This window comes from Thunnus maccoyii, chromosome 1 (genome assembly GCF_910596095.1).
Source record: "Thunnus maccoyii chromosome 1, fThuMac1.1, whole genome shotgun sequence".
NCBI classification, from domain to species: domain Eukaryota; kingdom Metazoa; phylum Chordata; class Actinopteri; order Scombriformes; family Scombridae; genus Thunnus; species Thunnus maccoyii.
In genome coordinates, this window is record NC_056533.1 from 4,996,962 (window position 1) to 5,021,380 (window position 24,419).

General features: G+C 38.3%; 1 protein-coding gene and 1 long non-coding RNA gene across 3 annotated transcripts; one reads left to right on the forward strand and one right to left on the reverse strand.

Annotated features, from left to right (window-relative positions):
• Positions 1-2,245: 2,245 nt before the first annotated feature.
• LOC121901454 lies at positions 2,246-9,792 on the reverse strand. 2 transcript variants are annotated; one of them, XR_006097293.1, is made up of 3 exons: positions 9,758-9,792; positions 9,046-9,292; positions 2,246-2,441 (listed from the first exon to the last, which is right to left on the reverse strand). It is a non-coding gene; the product is annotated as an uncharacterized LOC121901454 (long non-coding RNA). The 2 variants fall into 2 exon arrangements; XR_006097292.1 differs by lacking the exon at positions 2,246-2,441 and adding an exon at positions 7,931-8,194.
• A 7,337-nt stretch (positions 9,793-17,129) lies between these two features.
• si:cabz01068815.1 (solute carrier family 51 subunit beta) lies at positions 17,130-23,072 on the forward strand. The gene is made up of 6 exons (XM_042410152.1): positions 17,130-17,150; positions 19,113-19,154; positions 19,252-19,635; positions 21,354-21,524; positions 21,701-21,791; positions 21,914-23,072. Exons 2-6 carry the CDS (start codon positions 19,115-19,117, stop codon positions 22,266-22,268), a joined length of 1,041 nt encoding a protein of 346 aa, XP_042266086.1. The 5' UTR covers positions 17,130-17,150; positions 19,113-19,114; the 3' UTR covers positions 22,269-23,072.
• Positions 23,073-24,419: the final 1,347 nt, after the last annotated feature.

Genomic DNA, 24,419 nt, shown 5'->3' on the forward strand with positions numbered 1-24,419 from the left:
CCAATAATAAATGCTGGTGTGTTGCTTCAATAACTCTTATTACTCTGGGCAAATAACTTTATACAGCACAGATGTGGTTGTTGAGACTGGAGGGACTCAAAAGCTGGCATCTCATATTGACCATTAAATATTAAACACTGACAGGATGAAAATACAGCCCCTGCACTCTGGGAGAGATACCGAATGTAGCACTGGTCTTAAGACATATATGTGTGTATGTGTGTGTGTGAGAGAGACGGTGGTTCAGTCTTTGATTTGTTAAATTATAACCAAGAGGACGATGGCTGGTGGGGGTGTACTCCAACCAAATGTAGGTATCTTCTCATACTTGGATGAATGAAAATCGTAGTACACTCACCGAGATTCTTCATTCGGGTTTGATGATGAAGGGGCTTGTGAGTCATGGCAGACAACTCAAATGTTCCTCAAAAAGAAAAGTCAACATTGGGACTTTGGGTGGTGCCATGTGGTAGGAGACAGGGTGAAAAATTAGCTCTTACAAGAAACAATTAAAACCAGCTCTTTAAAACAACATTAATGGCAGAAAGTGAGTCAAACTCACAAAAACTTTACAAAGAAATTAATAAAAAGAGATGGAGAAAAAAGGGAGGCTAAGCAAGAAGGATAATGCAAATAACGGATGTACCGACATGGTGAAGGGAACGATGCCACGGAAGATGCTTGTCTGCTGTGAACAGAACTCAGTAATATTGGCAGAGTTGCACAGGCTAAGACAAGAGCACACAGAAGCGGTTAATGACAACTACAAGGCTCTTGCCAGACTAGAGACTAACATGAAGGAACTGGTGGAAAGAACAGCCTCATTGGAACAACAAACAGTAAATATGGAAGAAAGGCTGGGAGATGCAGACGAAAGGACAGCACGACTGGAAAGATCAGTCGCCTTTCCGCTTCACCAAGAGGCAAAGTTATCTGCAAAGTGTGACGACTTGGGATCAAGCGTAACAAAATACAGATACATGGCATCCTAGAGGGAAAAACCATAGGATTTGTAACTGATTTTAATTGTTCATCAATGCAAATGCCAGATGACATGGACATCCGCATTGAAAGAGCCCACCACTCACTGATCTCCAAACCGAAAGAGAACGCTGCTCCTCCCCGCGAGCAATCATTGTCCACTTCCTAGACTATCAGGTGAAAGATTATGTAATACAGCAAGCATAGAAACAAAAGACTACATATGAGGGATGGACCATCTACTTCAATCAAGAGATACAAAAAAAAGAGGAGACAAGTATGTGACATAATAAAAAAACGAAACGAAAAGAACATGAAGGTGGCTGTGGCTCAGGGGGTAGAGCGGGTCGTCCACTAATCGGTCATGACATCAGTGTATGAATGTGTGTGTGAATGGGTGAATGTGGCATGTAGTGTAAAAGCGATTTGAGTGGACGGAAGACTAGAAAGGCACTATATAAGTATAGTCCATTTACCATTTAACATTCCCATATCCTTCCCAGCCGAAAGTGTTTTTGGAATCAGGGACTAAGACGTTCACTACAATAATGGAGGCTGCGCCTATGCTGAAGGACGTGGGTATTAATGTTGAGGATGGGATGGAGAGAATACAGAGTGTGATGATGCAAGGCAGCTGGACCACAGTGACAGGACAGGGGGAGAAGAGGAGGCAGCCACACATCAGAGGTGGGCCTACAAGCCCTCATCGATGAACTCACTAACACGATCATTATGGTAAGGACCAGAGAAAGGACTTGAATAAATAAATGCATAAGTAAGCAGAGGTCCTGCAACATATTTGGGCAATCTGCCTAATATAATGCATATTGAGTATAAACAGAGCTAATTAAAGGTACTATACTACCTATGTAAATTGACAGAAATATTTGTTTTGTAAATATCATTTGTGCGTAGCAACTTTTCATAACAGTTGGGAAGTTTCATGTGCACATAGTGCTATTTCTGCAGAGAGAATTCGCCATGGGACTTTTGGGAGTCATATTCTCTTGTTATTGTATATTACTTCTTCTGAAGGAAATGATTATTGTTTACCTTTTTTACTGTGTGAAATTTTGCACAGTTGTGTTGGTTTATATGAGGTGCAGAGCTGATGGGTCTCAACTTAAACTAATATGAATAGGTTAAATCTTGTATAATGTCCTCGGTTGAAATCATCCCATCAAGAGGAAGAAGATACTGAACCAACTGAACAAAAATGTTCAATTGCTTTAATGCAAGAAACACATTTTGTTGGGAGTGAATATAAAAAACTGAAAAGGAAGTTGGTAAACCAAATATTTCATGCCTCATATGGCAAAGAAAAGGAACAGTGAGCTGCTCAGCTCTGTGTCTGAGTGCAGCGGGGACTGCTTGATATAACCACTGTCACATCACAGCGGGGCGGGGCTTCTGTACTTGCTGAGCAGGATAAAGGCACATGCCCCACTCAGTTAAACTGCCTGAGAGAGAAGAACGAGTACACACATGAGAACAAAACAGAAGTGTAGGCAGGAAGGCTCCAATAGGAGCGCAGACACATTTGATTGGAAGCAGAAATAAACTGCTTCTACAGTTCAATCTCAGTTTGGTCTCACTGGTGAAGTTTCTGTCTGGATCAAAACCATTTAATTTATTAATTGCTTATCATTTTAATTGATACATTTGTCACTTGATACATACATATGCGGTTCTCATATGCGGAAATAATAAGCAATCAGCCCGTTCCAAACAGGCACATTTTGAACAGGCACTGCACTAGTTAATTAATAGTTCTCTACCATTATCTGCAGAGAAAGTGATAAAAGATAATATGGGAATGGTTGTTGGCTCCATAGAAAATATGAAGACATTACCCTCAGAAACATAAGAAATGGAAGAATATTTGTAAAACACTATTCAAACTAGAAGAACTGTTAATGTCATTTACAGAGGAAGAGACAAAAAAGGAGCTATCAAAAATTTATAAAGCACAACAGCACAAATCTAACAATACCAATATGGATGTCAAATAAAAATGGGAGTTGAAAACAAATATTATAATAACAGATAAAAAAAATTGGGGGGAAACATTTCAAGCAGGACATAAACCAACAGCCCATTATGTAGGGAATTTGAGTGGAAGGTGAAAAAGCAGAACTATGTTGGAGGGGTTGGGGATTGGTGGGGAACCTCACACATATATTTTGGGATTGCCCAAAGCTCCTGGATTTCTGGAAGAATGTTCAAAAGGAGATTAAACAGGTTTTGGGTATTTACTTACCTTTACATCCAGCACTTTTCATGCTGGGTATACTTCCTGATAATATGGCAGATAGAGATTTGATTTCTTTATTGAGAATTCTGCTTTGAATAGCAAACAAAATGATAACAGCTTCCTGGTTGAAGCCGCAGACCCCCAACATAACGCAATAGAGAGACAGGGTAAAAAAAAGAAAACGAGATTACAGCTGAAAACAGGCAGGTTTGCTGAAAGATGGTCACTATTAATACAGGCAATGCCAGAACTTTAGTCACCACTTTTTTCCTATTCTTACTCTTATTTATTTCATTGTATTTACTTTTTTTTTGTATTTTTTATTCCTACAGTTGTTGGATTTTTTTGTTTTGTTTTTATTTCTCAGGTATAAGCCACCACGTATGTTTGGCTAATACTACAGTTAGTGCATTGTGTATTCATTGGTAGTATGAGTGGTGTGGTATTTGATATGTGCTGTTTTATGAAAATGATTATTACCAATGAAGAATTATTTCATAACAATGTTTGGAACAGACATAAGAAAAATTATTGAGAGCTTAATCTTGCTGAATTTAGCCATATCTTCAAAATTCTGGAAATTTATTTCATAAATACAATTTTTAAAAACGCAGACTGTACAGTTGAAGCTATATTGAAATGGTCGAATAAATGGAAGTATTTAAAGTGTAAAAACTAAATTGTACATTTGACATATGATTGATTTTTTTTCTTTAATTGGCCTGTTACTTAAATTGGCCTTACAGTGCACATGATCTTGAAGGTTTTGAAATTGTCCACTTATGCTGTGGGAATAAAAACACTGAAAAGGACTTTCTTGAAGTAATGTGTGAAGTAAGGCATGAATTTATACCCTTATGTGGCAAGCCAACTTGTTTTTCAACATGATATTGATTTAGGTTTATGTGTGAAAACTTAAGCCTTGTAAACCAAAATTATACTCCTAAATGAGGTTACCGCTATGGTTACTGTATATAGATGCTCTTTGCATGATTTATAGGTCAGCAGGATTTAAAGGATCCTATCCTTCTCACATGCCCATATGTACTTTGAAATTTCATACTAAAAAGACTCACCCCAGGAAGGGATCACTTCACGGCTTTACGGTTTAATGTATAAAGACAGACTTGAAAAAATGTGAACATATCCTTTAACCCTTGACTCTAGTAGCACTGTCAGAAAAACAAATGTATATGTCCTGTATTGTTTGCAGGAACTGTGCATCCCCTGTTTACTCAAAGTAATACAAAGCATTCATGCGCATATTCAATTTGTGATACACAAAGACAATCACTGCAAAGAGAGGGTTTACACAAGAAATGGCTTTGCTAGATTACACAATCTGTGCAGCATTACTGGAAAGAGGGAAAATGACCTCAACCTTCACTATGTTGTCTTCATTAACAGAAAATACTGCTGCCAGAAACCAGTAAGGGTCCTCTTTAAAAAAAAAAAAAAAACAACAGCTTTTATCATTTGCTCAAATCCATCTATGTGTGACCTCTTGTACTCGTGAGAATAAGTAATCTCTAGTAGCAAAGCAAAGTAGCACAACCTTGCTACACCACAGGAAAAGCCTTTTAGAGAGTTCAGAGTCAGACATACTGTACAAAGCATGTGACCTCAACAAAAGACCACAGTTTGCCTTTGTCTTTCACTGTTGGGCTTCCTTTACAATCCAACTGAAATGATATTTTTGGGGGTTTTTTGGTCTGCTACTGCATACTTATCTGCTCTGTAAATCATTTGTCCCATGTTCTCCTTTGAGAAAAAATCAAAAACCAAAAGAGAGAAATTTGTATTTTATGTTTGTTTCATGATGTTGCCCCCCAGTTTTGCATTAATTTGATTGAATACTGTTCCATTATCTGTCTACATAGATGAACACATTATTTTGATACAGTAAATCGAATCTTGCATAAAGCAGTAATGCGGTGTTCTATCACAGGCAGAGAAGACGGTCACACTGAGCCTGATTGCATCATGCTCCACAAAAGCCACAGACTCTGAACAACAACCCACATTAGCTTTCCTGGTGAAGTCTCCTCCTTATCTTACTTACAAACATCAACACAGGTCTTGTCCTGCAACTTAGTTTGCTGAACGAACCACCAAACAAACATCCACTGGGGAAAGTTCACTACCTGTATCATTAAGTACTAATGAGACAGCATTGTTTTTATGTGCTATTACCAGAGCTTCACAGAAGACATGTATATAGTCTTAAACTGTGACCTCATTTGCACCTCAACAAATGAAATATGGGCCATTTGTCAGAATTTTACCAGTATTTGAAAAAAGTTAACAGAGAGGTCATACTTTCTTCCCGTCGAGCCAAATGAAGCCATTGCAAACCCAATCAGTGCATTGTGTATGCCACATTGTTAATGTGTTTTATGAATACATGAAATGGAAAAACGTTTACTGCAGAGAATTATCACAAAACTCAGCATTTCAATACATCTTCCACCTAGAGAAAGAGATTATAGTGTGTCATGCGCTTTATATCAGATTCCCTCTGCAGCTATATTACACTGAAAGAGATTTCTTCCTGTGGGATTTGATTCTCTGCCTGCGCATTGTAAATAATTAATTTCTCCAATAAGAAAGAGAGAGTCATTAATATATGTGACACACGGAGCAGCCGTGATTTATTATAGCTGCCTGTTAATTGCACATGATAAAAGGTTGTTTACACCTTTAGCCCGTTTCCTTTTGGCCCCAAAGCCATATTTTCAGGGATGATATTTTTCATCTGCCACTGACTGCTCCTAAATTCAAATTATATGGTCAACTCATTGTGCTCAGAAAGGATACAAGATACTAGTCTTTGACCTTGGTGTGAGAGACCAAAACTCAGGTATGTTTCAGCCAATTGTTCACACCAGTCACAGGCAGTAATTACATAGGTATTTGCTGGCAGGGTCAGCCGAGGATACCAAAAGAAAAATGAGTCACTTGTGCTATCCGCTTAAGTTAAAGAGTTAGGAGCGCGTCTGTGTGCCACGTTTGTAATCAGCACAACAGCAAAATTTGCTGCCTTAGGAATAACACTCTCATCCCAGGAGAGGCTCAGAGACGGGTGAAGAGCAGAGAAAAGTTATGCCCGGAGGGCCTCCATGCACCCAATCAATTAATTACTCCCACTTGTTTTGAAATTAGCATAACAAATATAGCTCGTGGTTGGCACTGAGAAACCTACTCATGCATTCTGGCTGAGGGAGAGCAAAAATGTGTGCAGAATATATATGTGGGATACAAAATGCACTGAAAAGGAAAATTAATGACACAGGCTTCTAGTTCCCCCGATGTCTTTTGATTACATAAAGGGAATGGATATGAACACGCAGCTCCCAGTACACGCATCCTAATATTTACCATGCAGGAAAAATGCATATAAATCCATATGGTAATGTTATTTGGCACCTTATCTACAAACTACAATTGTGCCTGCTCTGAGTCTGACACAATCCACAAAAGAACACAATTTCAACATGAAAACAGCAATGAGGCACTGAAATATGCGCATACAAACACTTAAAGTAGCTACACCTTATTAACCAGGTCCTCCTAACTCTGAATCATGTGGCTGCAGCTAGGGGTGTAAAGAAAAACTGATACGTATCAGAAAACCCAATCAGGAGTCAGAAATACATTTGTATCCTAACACAATCACAGATACAACCCAAATTCCATGTAAAATCCAGAAAACCCAGAAAAATTACCAGGAAGAGCAACATAGCAAACAATGTTATCTTGATGATTTCTTTTAGGTTTTTAGGTCCTTGGTGAATTAATGTATTTTGTCTGAATTTCTGCTCTTATGGCTCCTAAAACTTGAATATGCACAGTAATCAACTTTTTGAATTTTTTATCTTAAACCTGCAATAACTGATTTTATTGGCCACTTGGGGGCAGCAGAAACAAGCTGTGAACACAAACACTGAAACACTTGCATTGGAAAAAGTTGTATTGGCACTGGAGAATAAAAAAATATATATTTTATTTTGATATTTTTTGCATTATGTGTTTTTCAATGTCAATCTTCAGATTTTTCGTCATGTCTTGTTTTTCAGTATTAGTTTGTTTTTTTTTTACATTGTCAGTGTTTTCAGTGTCACCGTTTGTTGATTTTGAGTGTTGTAATTTTTTTGCTCTAGGACTGTTAATGTCACTTTATTAAGACTATAATATTTTTTCAGGCAAGAAATTAACCATGTAGATTCCCAATATGTGGTCAGTTTAAATCTGCTGCAACGTTTTTGGAGATATGAGGAGCCACTGACCGGGTGATACCAGCCGGTCATCTCAGCTGTTAGCAGCCTGAGTCCTGCATCATCATCCTGGGGAGAGCATGATTGGATTAACTGATCTGTGCAGCCCTTTAGTGATTTAACGCTGGCTGTAATGTCTCTGCAGCATTTAGATATATGATATAATTCCTTTTGGAAGATAAATGTTGGTCTCACAGATGAAATCTAACAACTGTAGCTGCCACATTAGTTTGTCTGAATGTAAAGTGAAGCTTTACAACAGTGCTGCCTCTTGGGGTCTATATGTACAGATATCACCACATTTCAATAAATATGAATGTATTAAAATGAATGCATCAGTCTATATTCAATTTTGTTTTATTTTATTAAGCTACATTACAGACTGAATAACATAATCTACTGCATCTCTTTGTCAAGGTTATTTTTTGTGAGAAAAAAGTGTTAGTGGAGCTTTGAGTTGATTATTTTGTCACAGTACAGTCAGGTAGGTGTGTTGAGAACTAGGCAATTTCTGGGGAGGACGCTTAATAATAGAGCGAAAATTACAAGAGTCTGGCTCAAAATCTTCACCATGATGCCCTCGCCCTTGGATATCTTCATTGGACTGCAAGGCATACTGGGTAATGTAGGCCCTCCTCTCTTCACCAAAATGCTGACAGAAAGTTGAGACTGAAAACCAATGACACTGAAAAAAAAAAAACTTACTGTTCTGGCCTTATACAAATCCTACTGAATATGAACTGAATCAATATTAAACCGCAGCCAGATCGAACTGTATCACATGGTTACAAATTCATTTATGGTTTTCTGAAATATATCGAGGACAATGTATCTAGATATGCATTGAATCATCTGAGAGGGATAGATAAACATGCCTCGTATAAATGTCCAATACAGATCAAGTATAAGTGATGGTGTCCAATGTAAACAGTTCCCTCTTGTAAACAGCTGTCTTCATGAGATTTTTGCCTGCTACACTGTTTGAAGCTTACAGTGAACAAAAAAAACATGCAGTGAGCAGCAGTTCTGTGGGTGAAGACAGGCTGTAATTGAGAACTGTCAAATATGGATGGTCAGTCTCTTTCCAGCTAACAGGAAGAGCACAGGTATATAAATAACAGCTCAGCACAATAGTGGTGTGCAGAGAAGCATGTCTGAACACACAGCTGTCGTAACGGCAGAAGAGTGTGTCCTGCGGTTCTGTCAGCAGGGAACAAGAGGTTGAAAGTATACTGGCCACATGATCAGCAAGACTGGATAACTGAAAGGTGACACCCTAGAGTACACTTCCACGTCACTGCAGCAAGGTGAGAAGGCCAGGGTATGATAAGTAAATACAAAGTATGGTCCGACCATGCCTATGGCAAAGTGTTAATAGTTGTTCCAAATAAACACACTCAAAGGCAGGGTGAAAAGCCGGCCATCACAGAGAAGGATGAGATGCAATGAACCATTCATATGGGGATGATGGTGCACACTTTACAGCATTCTTGCTGTATACACAAAAATATGTTCAAATTCTGCCAAGTGTCTTACCTCCACACACACTTGCCAATCACTGTTTGCCAGTTTGAGAAAGTTGCAACAATTGTCAGATGCAGCCCCCCAATTTCAGATGCTGTTTGACGTTCCAGCAAGCACTTTGGATGACGCATTCTGACACCTTTAAACCACTGGCTGTCAAGTGTTCAAGTGGTGTGCAGTTGCTCTTCTGACTCTGGCTTTTACTTGAGTGTGTTTACGTCCACATCAGGTGCACACTGTAGGAACTGGAGACTTTTTTCTACACAGTTTGAAGGAACAGAAAATAAGCAAATTCTAAATAAAGTCATCATATTTTGTATTTGTTTTCAAATCTTTTGTAATGTACTGTATGTCTAAAGTCTCCAACCCACAGACATGAGAAGATACTTGGTATGTTCCCTGCAGATGGATTGGTCTGATCTGGTGAGGTGTAATTAATTTGGCCAGTCTAAATCATTCTACTGCAGTGTTACATTGTATATTAACATACTCTATTTGCACAATACGTGTGGTGGCCGCACCACATGTCAGCGCTAAGTGTTAGTAGTTTTCTTGTTAACACTTAACATACAAACATTTCAAATAATCACAGTACGTATAGTCCTTTGTTTTCATGCAGCACACACTTTATTATTATTGACAGTTTGTTTGCTAATTTGAGTCTACGCATTTTGGTTAACATTCTGTTTTTAATATTTCTTGCTTGTGTTAAATCATGCTTTACCTTTGTCTTTTTTTCATGGATCCAGCGAGTCCTCCCTCTGGCCAAAAGAGTTGGTGCCGGTAAAGATGGCCTCTTATACTGTGGCAGGCAGGAAGTGGAAGAGGCCAACCGGGCATGCCAGAGGGGAGTCTGCCTTTCAGGATCCAGTTAACTTTAATTACTTTAGGACTTAAAGTTTATTTTTCTTGCTTTTGATAGTTAGTTTGGTTGTAAATAGTTTCTTGATTTGAATCTTTGTTGGAATTAAGGTTAATTTGTGATATAGAGATAATTGTTTATTCCCTTCCCCCTTGTATGTCTGTGTAGGCTAGCCTGTGTGTATATAATGGAAACGATTTGCAGTCAGTACACTTACTAATTGTACCTTAACTATGCCATGAATTATCCAAAGACATCTCTGCTAAGATAGCCTGGGACAGCCATTGTCGCCACTCACCACCTCTTACAAACTCTTTGCAAATGTATTTCTTGTCTCGTTTGGTATTTTTATCCTGCTTATCCTAGTTTTGTTTGTTAAGTGGTTGGCCCTGATACATTGTCCCAAATTGGTCTCACCAAATTTGAAGAGTATGAAATAATAAATGGGCCATGCAGACTAGCTACAACACCTAGTTTAAACAATTGTTTGTGAGGTTCTGGAGATTTTAGGGTTGGAAAGTCATGTCTTTATCTACACCTTCCCCATAATTTACATGCGATTGATTCTCCATGTTTCCCAGGCACTTTTTGAATCAAAAGGAAAAATGTGTGATTTAATTTGCATGAGATTTAACCAGCATGACACACATGTTGTGCACAGGGAGATACTTTGCACAGAAGAGTAGTAGTACTAGCTGATGGATGGATGAGGTTTTGGCTGCATGTACTCAACAATCACAGACTGGTATTCATATAGCCCTCAGAAAGTACTCCAGAGTTTCTATGGATTGCCTTTTCTGGTGGGAGGTCACAAAGGCAAACATCTCATCACATAAACTATACACACAGACATATACAGATCCAGACTAGCATGCACATGTTAAAACAATCTCTTCACACAGTCTCCCCCCGGACTTTTCCCTCATTTCTTCTCCCAACACCCTGACCTAAGAAATGTAGCCTGTTCTCTCTCACCTCTCCCTGGCTCACGCAGAGGTGATAGATTAGAATGACTGCTGCCACAATGCCTGCAATCTTACTGTTCAAACACTCACACATACACTGGGAGCCAGCATGTGTTCTTAACAAAGGAAAACAGAGGTGAAAATTGAAAATATGGAAATCTGTGTAGTAAGTTTTTTTTTTTTTTTGTTGAACAAGCAAAGAGGTACTGTTTCAGACAGAAGTATAATGAGTAAAATATGGAACAAAATGCTAGTCAAAACAGCAGTGAGATTAATAGTAAACAGACATGCATATGTGTGAACAATATATAATACATAAGCAAGTGTTCAGTCAGGTGACAGAACACAGAGAGAAAAACAATGAGGGTGATAATGTCATGATCCTGTCACAGTCTGGCTCTTTGTTATTGGTTACCATTATCCACCATTCCACCAGATGCCTTCAGGCTTTTTCTCTGTTTGTTAAACTGGACTGAGAGTCTGAATTTAACCTGGACCTCTAGGCATCTTTGCAAATGATCAACTCAATACCACGCCAGTTGTACTGCAGACAATTACTTTGACAGCAAAAGGAGGCTCAGCATTTAATGATCCCAGTATGTGGTAAAATATTCCCTCTTTTACATTCTAATCATTCCCTAATGATGCCCAGATCAACAACTGGAGAACAATGGAGCAAACGGACATACACACAGGGATACAGTCACCATCCCTCAACACGCACACACACACACACACACACTCACTCTCACACACTCCACAGAGGGCAGCCAGCCAGCAAACTGCTCAGTTGCCGGATGACTTATGGCGTTATATTTTTAAATTAGCCACTCCAGCACATCTGATAAATCAACACACAGGACGTTAAATGGTTCATTATTATCCTGATATGATTCATTGTCAGATGGGGGGTTGGTGGTGGAGGGGGAGGGTGGGGTGCAACATGCCAGAGCAGCTCCTTACTGATCCACCATGTTGAGACAGTCATGCCAGTCTGATTTATGGTCCAGTGCAGCAGGAGCTCAGACTGAGCTGAGCCAGACGTGACAGCATGTATACACATGACTGCACAGTGCACACAGAGGAGGTACACACTGTGAACACACAACACACACACATAGATTTATGTAGTATTGTATACCTGCACACATGCATCTGCTGTGTCTGTTTATGTACACATAGATGTGCTGTGCTACAAACCTGCTACATCACTGATTCAACCTCAGGAAGACAAAACATTTCAGAGGCAGTTTTAATGAAACTATAAGGAAGCCAAATTAGAGACAGTAATTTATGCAGTATGCTTTATCTAACAAGATATTGGGTAGTTATCAAACCATGAGACAAGCTGCTGAGACGAGGTTTCTTTGCAGGGTGGCTGGTGTCACTCTACAAAACAGAGCGAGGAAAGATTCAGGAAGACCTTGAATATCTGTGTTATTCAAGTTAAGCAGCTCATTGGCACGTCTGAGCCTGGAAAAAACTTTTTGCCATATTACAGAAGAAACACACTCTGAAAGAGTTTTCTGGACATAATGGTAAAAACTACCATCAAACTACCAGTAAGACAACAAACCAGTCAACCCCTGAACTGTTGAAGTAACAGAGAGTTACTGGGATTAGAAACTGTAAGTTAATTACTGAATTTCTAAATGTCATCTCTTACAGTGCTCATTACTGAAAAAAAGTAGTCACATTACTGTAACACTGCTGGAAATACAAAACTTAATCTTAAAAGTACAAATATTTCCACTGGCTCCACTGTATTAGAAAAGGTCAAGAGCAACCAACCACATCGTGTTTGGTTGTAGTCAGAGGTGTGCTGTGATGCACCTCTATTCACACCCCTGAAGGGAAGCATGAACTTGTAGCTACTGTTAAGCTGTGTCACTTGTCACATTGAGACTGTGTACCTTAATCTGGAAAGAGGAAATAGCACAAAAAACCAGTTGATAAAAAAATGAAATGCTACTTTGCTCAGGTCAGTACACTCACTTATTAATAATAATAATAATAATACATTTTATTTATAAAGCGCTTTTCATGGTATCCAGAGACGCTTTACATAAGTTAAAATGATCATAGAAAAACACATGGTGTTCCAAATGTTTTGTCCACTCCATTAACATACATGAGGGGGGCAAAATATTAGAAAGTCTTTTCAATATAATGCACTCCCGTACACCACCACCCACTACTACTTCAATAATAAACATAAAATAGAATTACCATCTTTCTGACAATGTCAACAAAAACTGAAAATGTATAAGCTTTGTAAACGTAGAATTAATGGCAAAGCTGTTGTATTGGATTGCATTAGATTGCACAGGTGTTCCTAATAAAGTGGCCAGTGAGTGTATCAAGTTATTAAATTTTTCATGAGTTGCAACAAAATCATTATAACCAGTGCAAACAGGATCATTTTTATCATATTATATACAAAAAATGATTACATTATGAGTGACATTTTTAAGCCATACACATAGACTACATATTTATTACATTTTACATTTTATTGTTTGCTGTGTAACCTACAATGTATCTCCTATAATCTATAATATAGTTTGATGTTAAATGCTCAGGTTTTGAGGTTCCTCTCCAGGCATTTCACGGATGAAAGCTCCTCTTCTCTCACATCTGTCTTTTAGCTTTCATTTTCTGCCTCTGATCTGCTCTGTCATTTCAATAAGCTTTTCTGGAAAATAAATTGATGCTTTCAGCTGCTGGGGCTCTCACCACCACGTTTGCACAGAACCAATGGCTGAACCACCGATACGGATTCGCCACTACTGATGTGCCCTCTACTCCCACCCTCTCTGCAGTGTGTTGGTACTCTGTGGACTCCCAGTAGTTCCCAGTAAGCATAGTGCACACAGCAAACTCAACAAAGCAGCTTTATTCATTTTTTTTCAAATGTGAGGATATTGTTACTTACACCATGTATTTTTGTGTCAGTCAGTTTGTGGTCATTTTGATTAAACACAACCATAGTTGACACTATGCACCATGTGAGCACAATATATACTAAAATATTTGCAGCCAAAAACAACACTATGAGAGTGCTGAGAGTGAAGTAAAACAGTAAAGTTGCAGGCTGACAGCTTAACAATGAGCTAAAACGTGTTATAAAGCGCCGTAGAGACGAGAGAACCTGCAGAGTCACTGATAATTCTCTGTGGGTTCATCACTACGAGTGATACCTCTGACATTACAAATTCATATATTGTTACTATAAAAATATTCATCATAGCTGCTTTAAGTGGTGCAAATTCTTTAATAAATTTCTCCAGTTGCTAATCTAACTGTGTGTGGCCAGCTGGAGGTTGAAGGCTAGTTTGTAAATGGTTAACTGACTGAAATCTGACTACATGTTCCTGTTGCTCACAGTCCAACCACATGTCTCTTGCACAGCTGTTTTTTTATCAACACATTTGCACACAAGGATGTTATACTCACAAATTAACATTAAGTGTTGAAACTGCAACCCTGTGTGCAAGCTTGTTGTTTACTTGAATCAGCTACTCATGGTAAATATAAATGGCATCACAAGTTGATCATCTGTCAACAGCAGAGTGTAGAAAGTATCGAATGTGCAGATTTCTTTCATGATTAATGATTTATGATACCAGATAATAGATCCAACGTAGCTATCAGCTTTATTATGTTTTTACAACTTGCCTATAAATACGTGAAAGCTCTTCAGTGCAGCAAAGAGTGTCAGGGAGCTGCTTTTTAAAATCATTTTTGCATGTTACGCAAGAAAAGAAAAGAATCTCCTAAATATTCTGGTATAGAGCTCATTTTGTCACAAATGTCTTTATTTGGGCTCTGAACATAAACTGAACTACTATTCACAGAAACTATTCTGTGCAGATGTGCACACCAGCGTTTTTGCAAGCAAACACTACTATTAATATACTGACACATGGTTGGCAAAAATACACACACACCTAAATGATGGCATCATGAAGGTAATTTGCCTGGAGCCAAACAAGCAATTACTGGATCTGAACTGCACTGGAGCACTCCCAGGCTTACCAATTACAGAAATTCAAGTGCTGATGCAGTGCCAGATTTGTAAAGAGAAGCCAGGCCTGTGTGTGTGTGTGTGTGTGTGTGTGCGTGTGTGTGTGTGTGTGTGTGTGTGTCAGGGACAATGATAGCAAATCAGCAAAATGCAAGACCACCCAGCAAGCTCACTCAAGAGACAATGCCATGTTTCCCTAGAGATATGACCATAGTCATGACTAAGTCGTAAAGCCACAGCTGAAGGCCTGAGGAGGAGGAGGAGGAGGAAGAAGAGGAGGAGGAAGAAGAGAAAGAGGAGCAGGGGTTAATGTATGAAGGTGTGAGGGGTGGAGGATAAAATTCCATCTCAGCATAACAGTGAGTGTGAATGCCAGTGTGAGTGACAGCATGGGCAAGGTCGATCAGCGCTTGAAAATTACATCATGTCAGTATCTCTCTGCGGAGCTCTGTGCCAGGCTGGAATTGATTGAGACGCAGCCATCATCGCTGCCTCCACAACCTGAACCTTCTCTCCGTCCCTTTTCTCATTCCTCCTATCTAATTACACGCTCTCCTTTCTTCTCTGATCCTCCATCACTCTCCATATCTATTTCTTCGTCCCTTCTATCCCCTGCATGCTGTTTTTCAGTCTGTCCCCTCACTGGCCTTAATGGGGGACACTTGGTTTGGACTGATATATGTGGCTGATGTAATATCTTTTTTATTAAAGATGGGATGTGGTTCAGGCACTATCATCTGACAGATTCGGCTTCTATGTGGATTGTAAATTGTTCATATAGGCTGATTCAAATAATAGGAAAGAAATGAAACATTGTCCCATACTTTTTAAAAAAGAAGACATTGCAACATGCTTTAAAGGGCCTAAAATGTCAGTAATTAAAGTCCCCCTTCACTCAAAAATATGTTTTCATTCGTCATCCTACAGTTGAATGTTTGAGCTTCACTGTGCAGAGTGATGTATTTGCAGAGTTTGACACTAGACGGTTGTTTCACATTCATCTGCTAAAAGTGGAAAGTTTCTCTCTGCTCATTGAAAATCCAATTTAATTGGTTCTTGCACTCCAGCATAACACATACATGTGTTTTCTAGTTCCAGTTATAATTTGGTTAGATTTAGGCACAAAAACAACTTAGTAGGCTTTTGTATTCAATTACTTTTAATGCTATCTTGAAAGGCACTTTAAATTGGATGTCTTATCGTTCATAAATGCAAAGTAACACTGCCTAAGAAAAGGACAATCACTTAAGGCTTTATAAGTGCAGTAACCCAAACTGTCCAGCAGAGGGGGCATGAATACTGATCACTGACAGTGCTGAGTGGCTTTCACCGTGCTGGTTAAGACTTTGAGATAATTTGAAATATTAATTTTAAAAGAAAAAAAGACTAAGGAATCATTTTCATAGACAAACAGAAATTATGTACTGTGTGTATATAATGTTACACGCATGCTTACATGTATATAAGCATCTGTTAAAGTATAGCCAAATGATGCTTATTTCCAATAGGAAAAAGAAAGAGAAAGAGAAACTCATAATTATTGGCTCATAAAGATTTAGACTGTTCATTGTACCACTCACTGGTTGCTCACTTGTTCTCATATTTTGAATAATTTGGCTGTAGACAACAGCTGCAAACTTATACGTTCTCCTCTTCATTCCTGAAATGACACAGAGGTTATTAACCTTTCCCTATACCTCTGCTATAAAAATAAAATTTCATAACAACTGAATGTTAGTGCTTTCTGTATGTGCAAGGCATTTGACCAATGAGTCACATACCCTCACAAACACTAAAGGCAAGGTTATTGCAAGGCTATCTAAACAGTAACCAAGCAACCAGGTCAAAGACCTGAAATTTAACTGGCTGAACTTTGCTTTAAAAGCTTTGCCGTGCCTTTATGAGAGAGCCTGGAGAGAGTGTCAATTTATAATCATGTGGCGATGGTGTATGTACAGTATTTCAACACTCAATTTCCCTGCAATTACTAAGTTATACCTGATATGGTACAGACTGCTAAAATAGCTCTGCATTTGCTTACTTTCCTCACAAATAAGTACATAATATATTTTCCAGTGCAATTTTTGTGCTTATGATGGCAGTTTTACATGTCAGATTCACAGTTCAGAAAAAGGGTGGCGTAATTAAATGATCTGCAGGCTCCTCCCCATGAACTTCGGAAAGCTTGTTTTGACTCTCTGTTTGCTAGATAGCCAGTCTTTCCCTCCCTTCTCATCCCAACCACTGACTGAACATCACAGAAGTGAGTAGACTTTTACAACTGATACATAACTGACTAACTCTATTCTATACTATTGATAGTTAATGATAGGACATGAGAAATAAAAATACACACATCAGCAAAGCAATGTGATGATTAAAATAATCTCAGTGTATCATTTCATGATGTTCAGCTTTGGTTAGTATAACGTATGGTTGATATACAGTGTAACATTGATCATTGTTTTATTTTTTGTAATTGTGAAACTGTCCTGCAGATTGAATTGCAAAACATGTGGTATGAAATCTTTTTCAAGCTGTTTCAGTTTTGCGAGGTCCCGACCAACGCTGCTTGCAGCTTTAATTTAATTTTTTCTTTGAAATGTAATTTCAACAAATGTGTATGCAGTAAAGTAAATTTTAACATATTTTATAATGGTGACATTCTTCAGATTTTTTAAAGAGAATTCATTTAATATTAAATCGGCAACTACTTATTAAGGTTCTGTTTAATTGAAATGGTTGGCCAACAGATGTTTCTAATAGGAATTATTTAATTGTTTTACATTTATTTGAAAATACTTGTAAATGGTAAACTAGAGCAACTATAGTGGTTTTTAATTAGATTGTATGTTTACAAGGTTTCATCTATCTAGCATTTTGAACTTGGAGGATGGAGTCATGCACCAAATGAACGTGTGCATGTCTGATACCATCATACAGGAAGAAAGATTTTTATGTCCCCTGACTCACGAAATCTGAGTAAAATTGCACCATAACTCAAATTATCTTAGTTCACTGTTTATAGGCAGATAAGAGAGTTTTATGCATGTTGCATACTTGCCTGAGAACTTTAGAGCATGACTGTATTGTTGGGTAATTGTATACTGACAGAATTGTACTGTATATGGATTATTGCTTGAACTTTTCACTTCATTTCATTTATTACTTTATTTGTCAGAGAGTGTGCTCAAGTGCTCAGTGATGAACATATACATGTCAATGAGCCAGAGTTAGCCTAGGAGGCTAATTTTCATCTTGTAGTCCCCGGCCAGATATTAAAAAGCAACCTAAAACTAAAATCACATACAGTATGTTACAAACAACCAGATAGAACATTTATTTTAGTAGAACCTAATATTTTCATTTGTGTAAAATTATTTTTTATAACTGTGTTGTGATCTATAAGTCAATAAACTAATTGACTATATATACTATATATGTATTTGTGTTCTTACCTGAAACTTACTGGATAATAACAATAATATTACAATATTTTGTGCTAAACAAAAGATGAAAATTAACATAAAACATGAATAATTATAACTTTAGGTAAGGAAAATATGGTAGAAGCTTTGAGGTAGAAGCAAGTTTTAAAGGATCAGTTGTAAGCGCAGTGCACGCGGTGTCTGACTACTTAGAGGCTGCTCCAGAGTCTGGAGCGAGACTATAATGTGATTTGAGAACACTGAGAGGTACATTAAAATTTATTCTTTCATTTAATCATTCAGTGGAGAGATTTTAGTATGGGGGGTGATATGCACACTTTCTGATATGCACAGTTTTGCTTTTGTAAAGATCTTGGCTGCAGTATTTTGATCCAACTGAAGATTACGTCTTCTCTAGATGTCAGGAAGGCCTGTGAAGTAGAGATATAAAGCTATGTGTCATTTATATAGCAGTGGAAGCCAATTCTGCATAGTGGATGGTAGAATAGTTGTACAGACAGAAAAGAATGGGGCCCAGGACTGAACCTTGAGGAACACCACATTAAATAATTATAATTTATGAGCAGGACTCCCTTTAGGAAACAAAGTACTTTACTAAGCAAATGCTGCATAGTAATAATTTATTTGTAACAGAAAATTGGATATATTTTTTGAGACAGTAATGTGTTTGAGAACATGGTAATATACTCGTGCCACCCTACTGTCAATGCTTGCTCTTTTAAATGAAAAGACTGAAATTGCTGTGATTTCTGATAACAATGCTTCAACTTCTTTAGATATGTTCAATGCCTGGATCGTGTTGTTTCTCCTCCTGCCAGGTAAATTAATACTTAATTCAGACTAATTTAAAGTTGATTTATATGTCAGTATCAGTGTAACAAACGAAATGTGATGGCACTATCACCACACTTGCAGGGGCGAAGGCTTTCCTGATCCACAACACACGCCGCAGCCTGTGCCTGGAGGACACAGCACCTGCAGGTGAAGTTCTGCTGAAGAAGTGCAACCTGGACTCAAAGTCTCAGCAGTGGGTCTGGGTAGACCAGAACATGCTGATGTGTGTTGGATCGTCTAGATGTTTGTCAGCCCAGCACAGAAAACCTATCCAGACCCAGTCCTGCCATGATCCAGAGGTAGATGCTGCAGGGCTCATGTGGGACTGTGACAGGGACAGACTGATCAGCAGGAACACCTCAATGCTGCTTTCCATAGACGGCCGGCGTCTGACTCTGTCCCAAGACAGCAAACATTCAAAATGGAGATCTCTTGATGAAGGGGACATCTGCCAGGAAAAACTCAGTAAGAATTTTTAAAGAAGAATTAAATTAGATTTCTAGTCTCCATTTTTGAATGGTTTCCAGACCAAATTGAGGTAGAGAAATGTGCATCCACATGCAGGCACATCACTGAGAAGTAGTGTAAATGAAGTGTGAAATGAAGTGGTTTATGTTACCTTTTAATAGAAACATCTCAGTGCCATTGTATCATACAAGACTGCAGTGACAGAGGCAGAGGGAGATAATTGTAATCAGTCACACAGTCTGTCCATTTGGGCTACAAACTACAAGACCTCAGACTCACAGTTTTCATTTAAATTTTAAACTTTCATTTACACATTCTCTAACATAGAAGGTCTGAAACTGGACCTAAATATTGCAGAGAATGACTGTATATGTAGTGTCAGACCAAGCATTCACTCTGTCCTCCTCAGTCAGGGAGCAGACAAGCGTTAACCTAATTTATTTTCATGGTGATTAATAAGCTTTACTAGAAATTAAAGCAATTGTTTTATCAACCTGCTTTCCTGTTAATTACGACAGTGGCACATTCTTTATTTTGGACAACCCATAAAACACTTGTACACAAAGCTTGTTCTTATTTGAGCAGAATATTGTTATTTCAGGATATAAATGAGTAAATTAGCTATTAGCTTGCTTAATTTTCTTATACATTTGAATGAAATCAAATGAAAGCCTTGTACATTTTAGGTAATTATTATTATTATTATTATTATTATTATTATTATTGAGAATCTTTGTCTTAACACACATATTTAATGCTTCTATATTAAAAATAGATCAAGTGAATGTGTGTTATGTGAAAGGTGTCACTCATAGTGACAAACCCAAAGAGAATTGTCCCCCAAGTCTGCAATTAATCAACTTCAATTTTATTATTCCGAAGGAAACTTGGTTTGCTGGCAGGCACAACAAACAGACAACAGGAATACACTGACTTTATCAATGAGCAGCAACAATCAATAGTCAAGGACATAAAAAGCAAAATATACATAAAAAATAATGAATAAAAACAGAATATTTAAAATTAACTATACAAAAAATAATAAAAACAGCAGCCAAAAACAGAAACACCATCCTTTGCATGAAAAGTTGAAGATCAGATTAAGACCAATGCCAAATATAGAAGCAAATAAAGTGTAGTTCCGGGTAAGATAAAGTGCAGCTGTGCAAGTCTTAGCATTACATTAAGAGATTCACTCTCTCAGTGGCAACAGAAGTTTACTTTTACAATAAATGTCTGGATAACATTATACTCAGTGGTGCCCATCGCAATTTACCAGTGAGTTTTACTCAGAGCCCTGGTTTTACCTACGGTAGCTACAGTAAGCTACAATCCATTACCTGTGCTTGGCCTGGGCATGCATCAGGCAGAAAACAGTCAGTCAATCAGAAGAGAGGGGCATTGAGCAGACACAAAACAGCCTGTTCTTGGTTGTTCTTGGAGATGGCTTTGGTACTTCAAACCACAAAAACATTTTCTTATGGATGTCAAGATTTCAAACACTGGAAAAGTGCAAAGTATGTGACCTTTAAAAAACTTGTTTGATCACACTAACCCTGAAAGACGGCTCCAAATGTAAAATTGCTGTTTTGACAGACACTGTTACATTTACATAAATTAACTTTTACAACAAATGATCAATGATTTGACTTGGTTGGAATAAAAAGGTTTTGAGAATTGTGTAGCATGAGACTGATGATAATGAAAGGTAAGAGTGCTGCTATGTGCTGTGATGCAGAGTGTCTGTATGTCTGGGCTTCTTGCAGGATCCAGGAGGGCGTCTGATGAACCAGACGAGTTTGAGTTTGCAGAGCAGACAGGCAAGGTGGGAGCCATGACACAGGAGGAGAGAGAGTACCTCCGCTGGTTTTATCGTACCGAGGACCGTGAGTACTGCTCTTAAAAAAAGGAAAACGAAAATTTGCAGCACCATGTCACGCTTTCAACAACTGAAATTTGATTTCTTGTATGTTATCCTTCTGATTCTCATATTTTACATCTGCTTCTTTGCTTATCTGTCCTATTCTATATTATAAAGAGTGTTGTCTTCTTCCTGTTACAGCCACTATATGGAAGTTTGTTCTGCTGGGTCTTGCCTTCATTTGCCTTCTTGTTGGTTTTCTCTTGTTGGGAATGGGAGCCATGGCCAGCAAGTATGAACTTTCTGAAAAAGTCCACTTTCCTAGCAGCACTTGTTTTGATGACACACACAGTAGGAAAATTAACATACTGTATGTCATTTTGAGAGATAGTTGTGTCTTTTTTTCCCCTACAGGAACAGAAAAAAGATCGCAAAGTACAAAGCAGCAGCTGCTCTGGCTCACAAAAGCGAGGTTGAGGAGCTGCGGGTCATTTCACAGCTCAGAGAGAACAGTGCCAGCACACCATCCCCAGAGAGGCTGCTGCAGGGTACCGAGGCTTCCCTGTCCAATGAGAAGGTGAGCGAGCTCAAAGCAGGGGACATCATGGTCACATGGAAAAATGGCAACACCTCCTGCCTATACTCGGATCCTGTAGCTGAGGCGGAGCTGCCGGAGGAGGAGAAGGAGGTTGAAGTAGTGGAGGAGAAACAGGAGGAGGTCTCAGCTGCTGAGCTGGAGGCTCATGAAGGAGACGAAACCATGAAGTGAGGAGTTTAGCACAGATTACAGATTACTGCTTTAACAACAGGTCTGGATAATCTCAACATGTGACAACAGTGTCTGCGAGTTTAACCTCTTACCACCAACTGTTCTGCCTGCAGGACGCTGGCACGCTAGCTTTGACTGTCATGGACTGCTAATACTATGAAGAACAACATGTATATGAACATGTAATATATGTATTGATGGATAAAACTCTTGTGTTTTCAGTCATTGCTGTCAACTCTAAACAGAACAACTGATCATGAAAATAACTGAGTATAGAACTGAAACCTTAAAGATATGTTGTCTCCCTGCCTGTAATTAATAAAACACTGGAATAAATCTTTGAACAGGTTACATCCAAAGTCATAATAAGGGTATAAAGATTAAAAAATATCAATTTGTTTTAATTTAGGCAAATCAGCCCAAACAAGGAGCAAATGTTAAAGGGTGTATATTATATGGTAACAGTGTTTTGTGACATGGGGAAGAGTAGTTTGTTACTGTATATTCATATTGCTGAAAATAAAATACTCCTGAACGATGAACTGTATATTTGCATGAAAGAGGTCTCTTTAAGGGGATCTTAGCCCCTACTGGCTCCCCCATAATTCCAAAAACTGGCTACCATCCCCTTTGAAGTTCAGTATGTACAATCCTGTAACGATTTCTTAGAAAAGAACAGACAGGCGCAGTGACTTCCCGGAGTCTCATTTTCACAAATTTTACCAGTTTTGGTACCATTGTGCTTGAGACCTTTACTAAACCTGTTATCACTCATATCTGGCATCCCACACTGAAAGCAGAAGTGCTGGGTGAATTAACTGTTTGTTCATCAAGAAATAGTTCCAGTTCCAGAAATAGTTCCTAAAATCACAAATTTTATATTTCTGTTTGTGTACAGATTAAACTTATGTTTTCATATGTTTTCACTTCATTTTCAACTGCGAGTCAGGGCAGTTTTTTAAAAAACGTAACTATGATTGTGAGGGTGTTTACTGTTGCCATGACAACAAAGGTTGTCTGACTTTAAGGAAGTAGTAACTTTAACCCACACCACGTTTCAAGTGATCATTTTAACCCAAACCATGATCTTTCCCTAACCCTAACCATGAGATTTATGTGCCTAAATCTAACCAGATCTTAACCACAGCATTGTCACACCATAAAACATTATTATTTTTTAACAGTGATGTGTAACAGTTTTGGAAAGCACCTATAGAGGCAGCATATTAGAAAACACCCATGTGTCGTTCTGGAGTGCCTGATACAATCGACCTGTGTGGTTGTTTAATTATGATGATGTGTTGAAAAAGCCTCTACTGTGACTGGTTTGGTAGGCTCTACATGGGTGGTCAAAATAACATGAACACCTTACAGTGTCACACAGTCCAATAACACAACAAGCCACACCTATTACAATAGAGATGATTCTATTATAAGATTCATAAAGTCATATATCTTGCAGGGCCACTGTATAAATATGATAAAAACAAAAGAGATTCAAGTTGAATTTCACAACAGGAATGAAGTAATAAAACTGATTTTCTCTTGCCTTGATTTGTCACCTGTAGTTATAATCGCAGTGTTAATTAGCTTGATTTTATGAACAGTGAGTTGGGTTAGATCTCCCTGTAGGGCAGAGAATCATGAAAAAATTTTGATCCATTAACCACCTTGTGGCCTGAATGAGGATTTATCATTGATTTATTTGATGTTGATGACACTATCAATGATCTCAGTGTGTATAGCTTTGTGTGTGTTGATTATTGTTGTGTGTGGAATATGGTTCCCTCAATTGGCTACATTTTTGCACTTGATTATGTTATAAAAACACACCTGTCCTTGGATATATCACTGTAGCCAGTTTACACACTAAGGGAGGACGTCTGCCTGAAACGTTCATGCATCAATAAATCATTTAATTCATGTGCTTTCCTGTGATGATTTCTTTATTTGTCACCATTCATGTAGTCCAAATATTTTGATTGGCTCCTGAGCCATGCAAATCAACTAGTTTGCTACTGTATAGGCTTCCACATGCTCCAAACAAACTAGGTTGTCCAATCGTGTCTAAGGGCTTCATACCTGTTCAGAATGGCCTCACTCAAAGGCAAGGAAAAGCTGGCTGCCATAGCCTCATCCTGGCTGCATCCG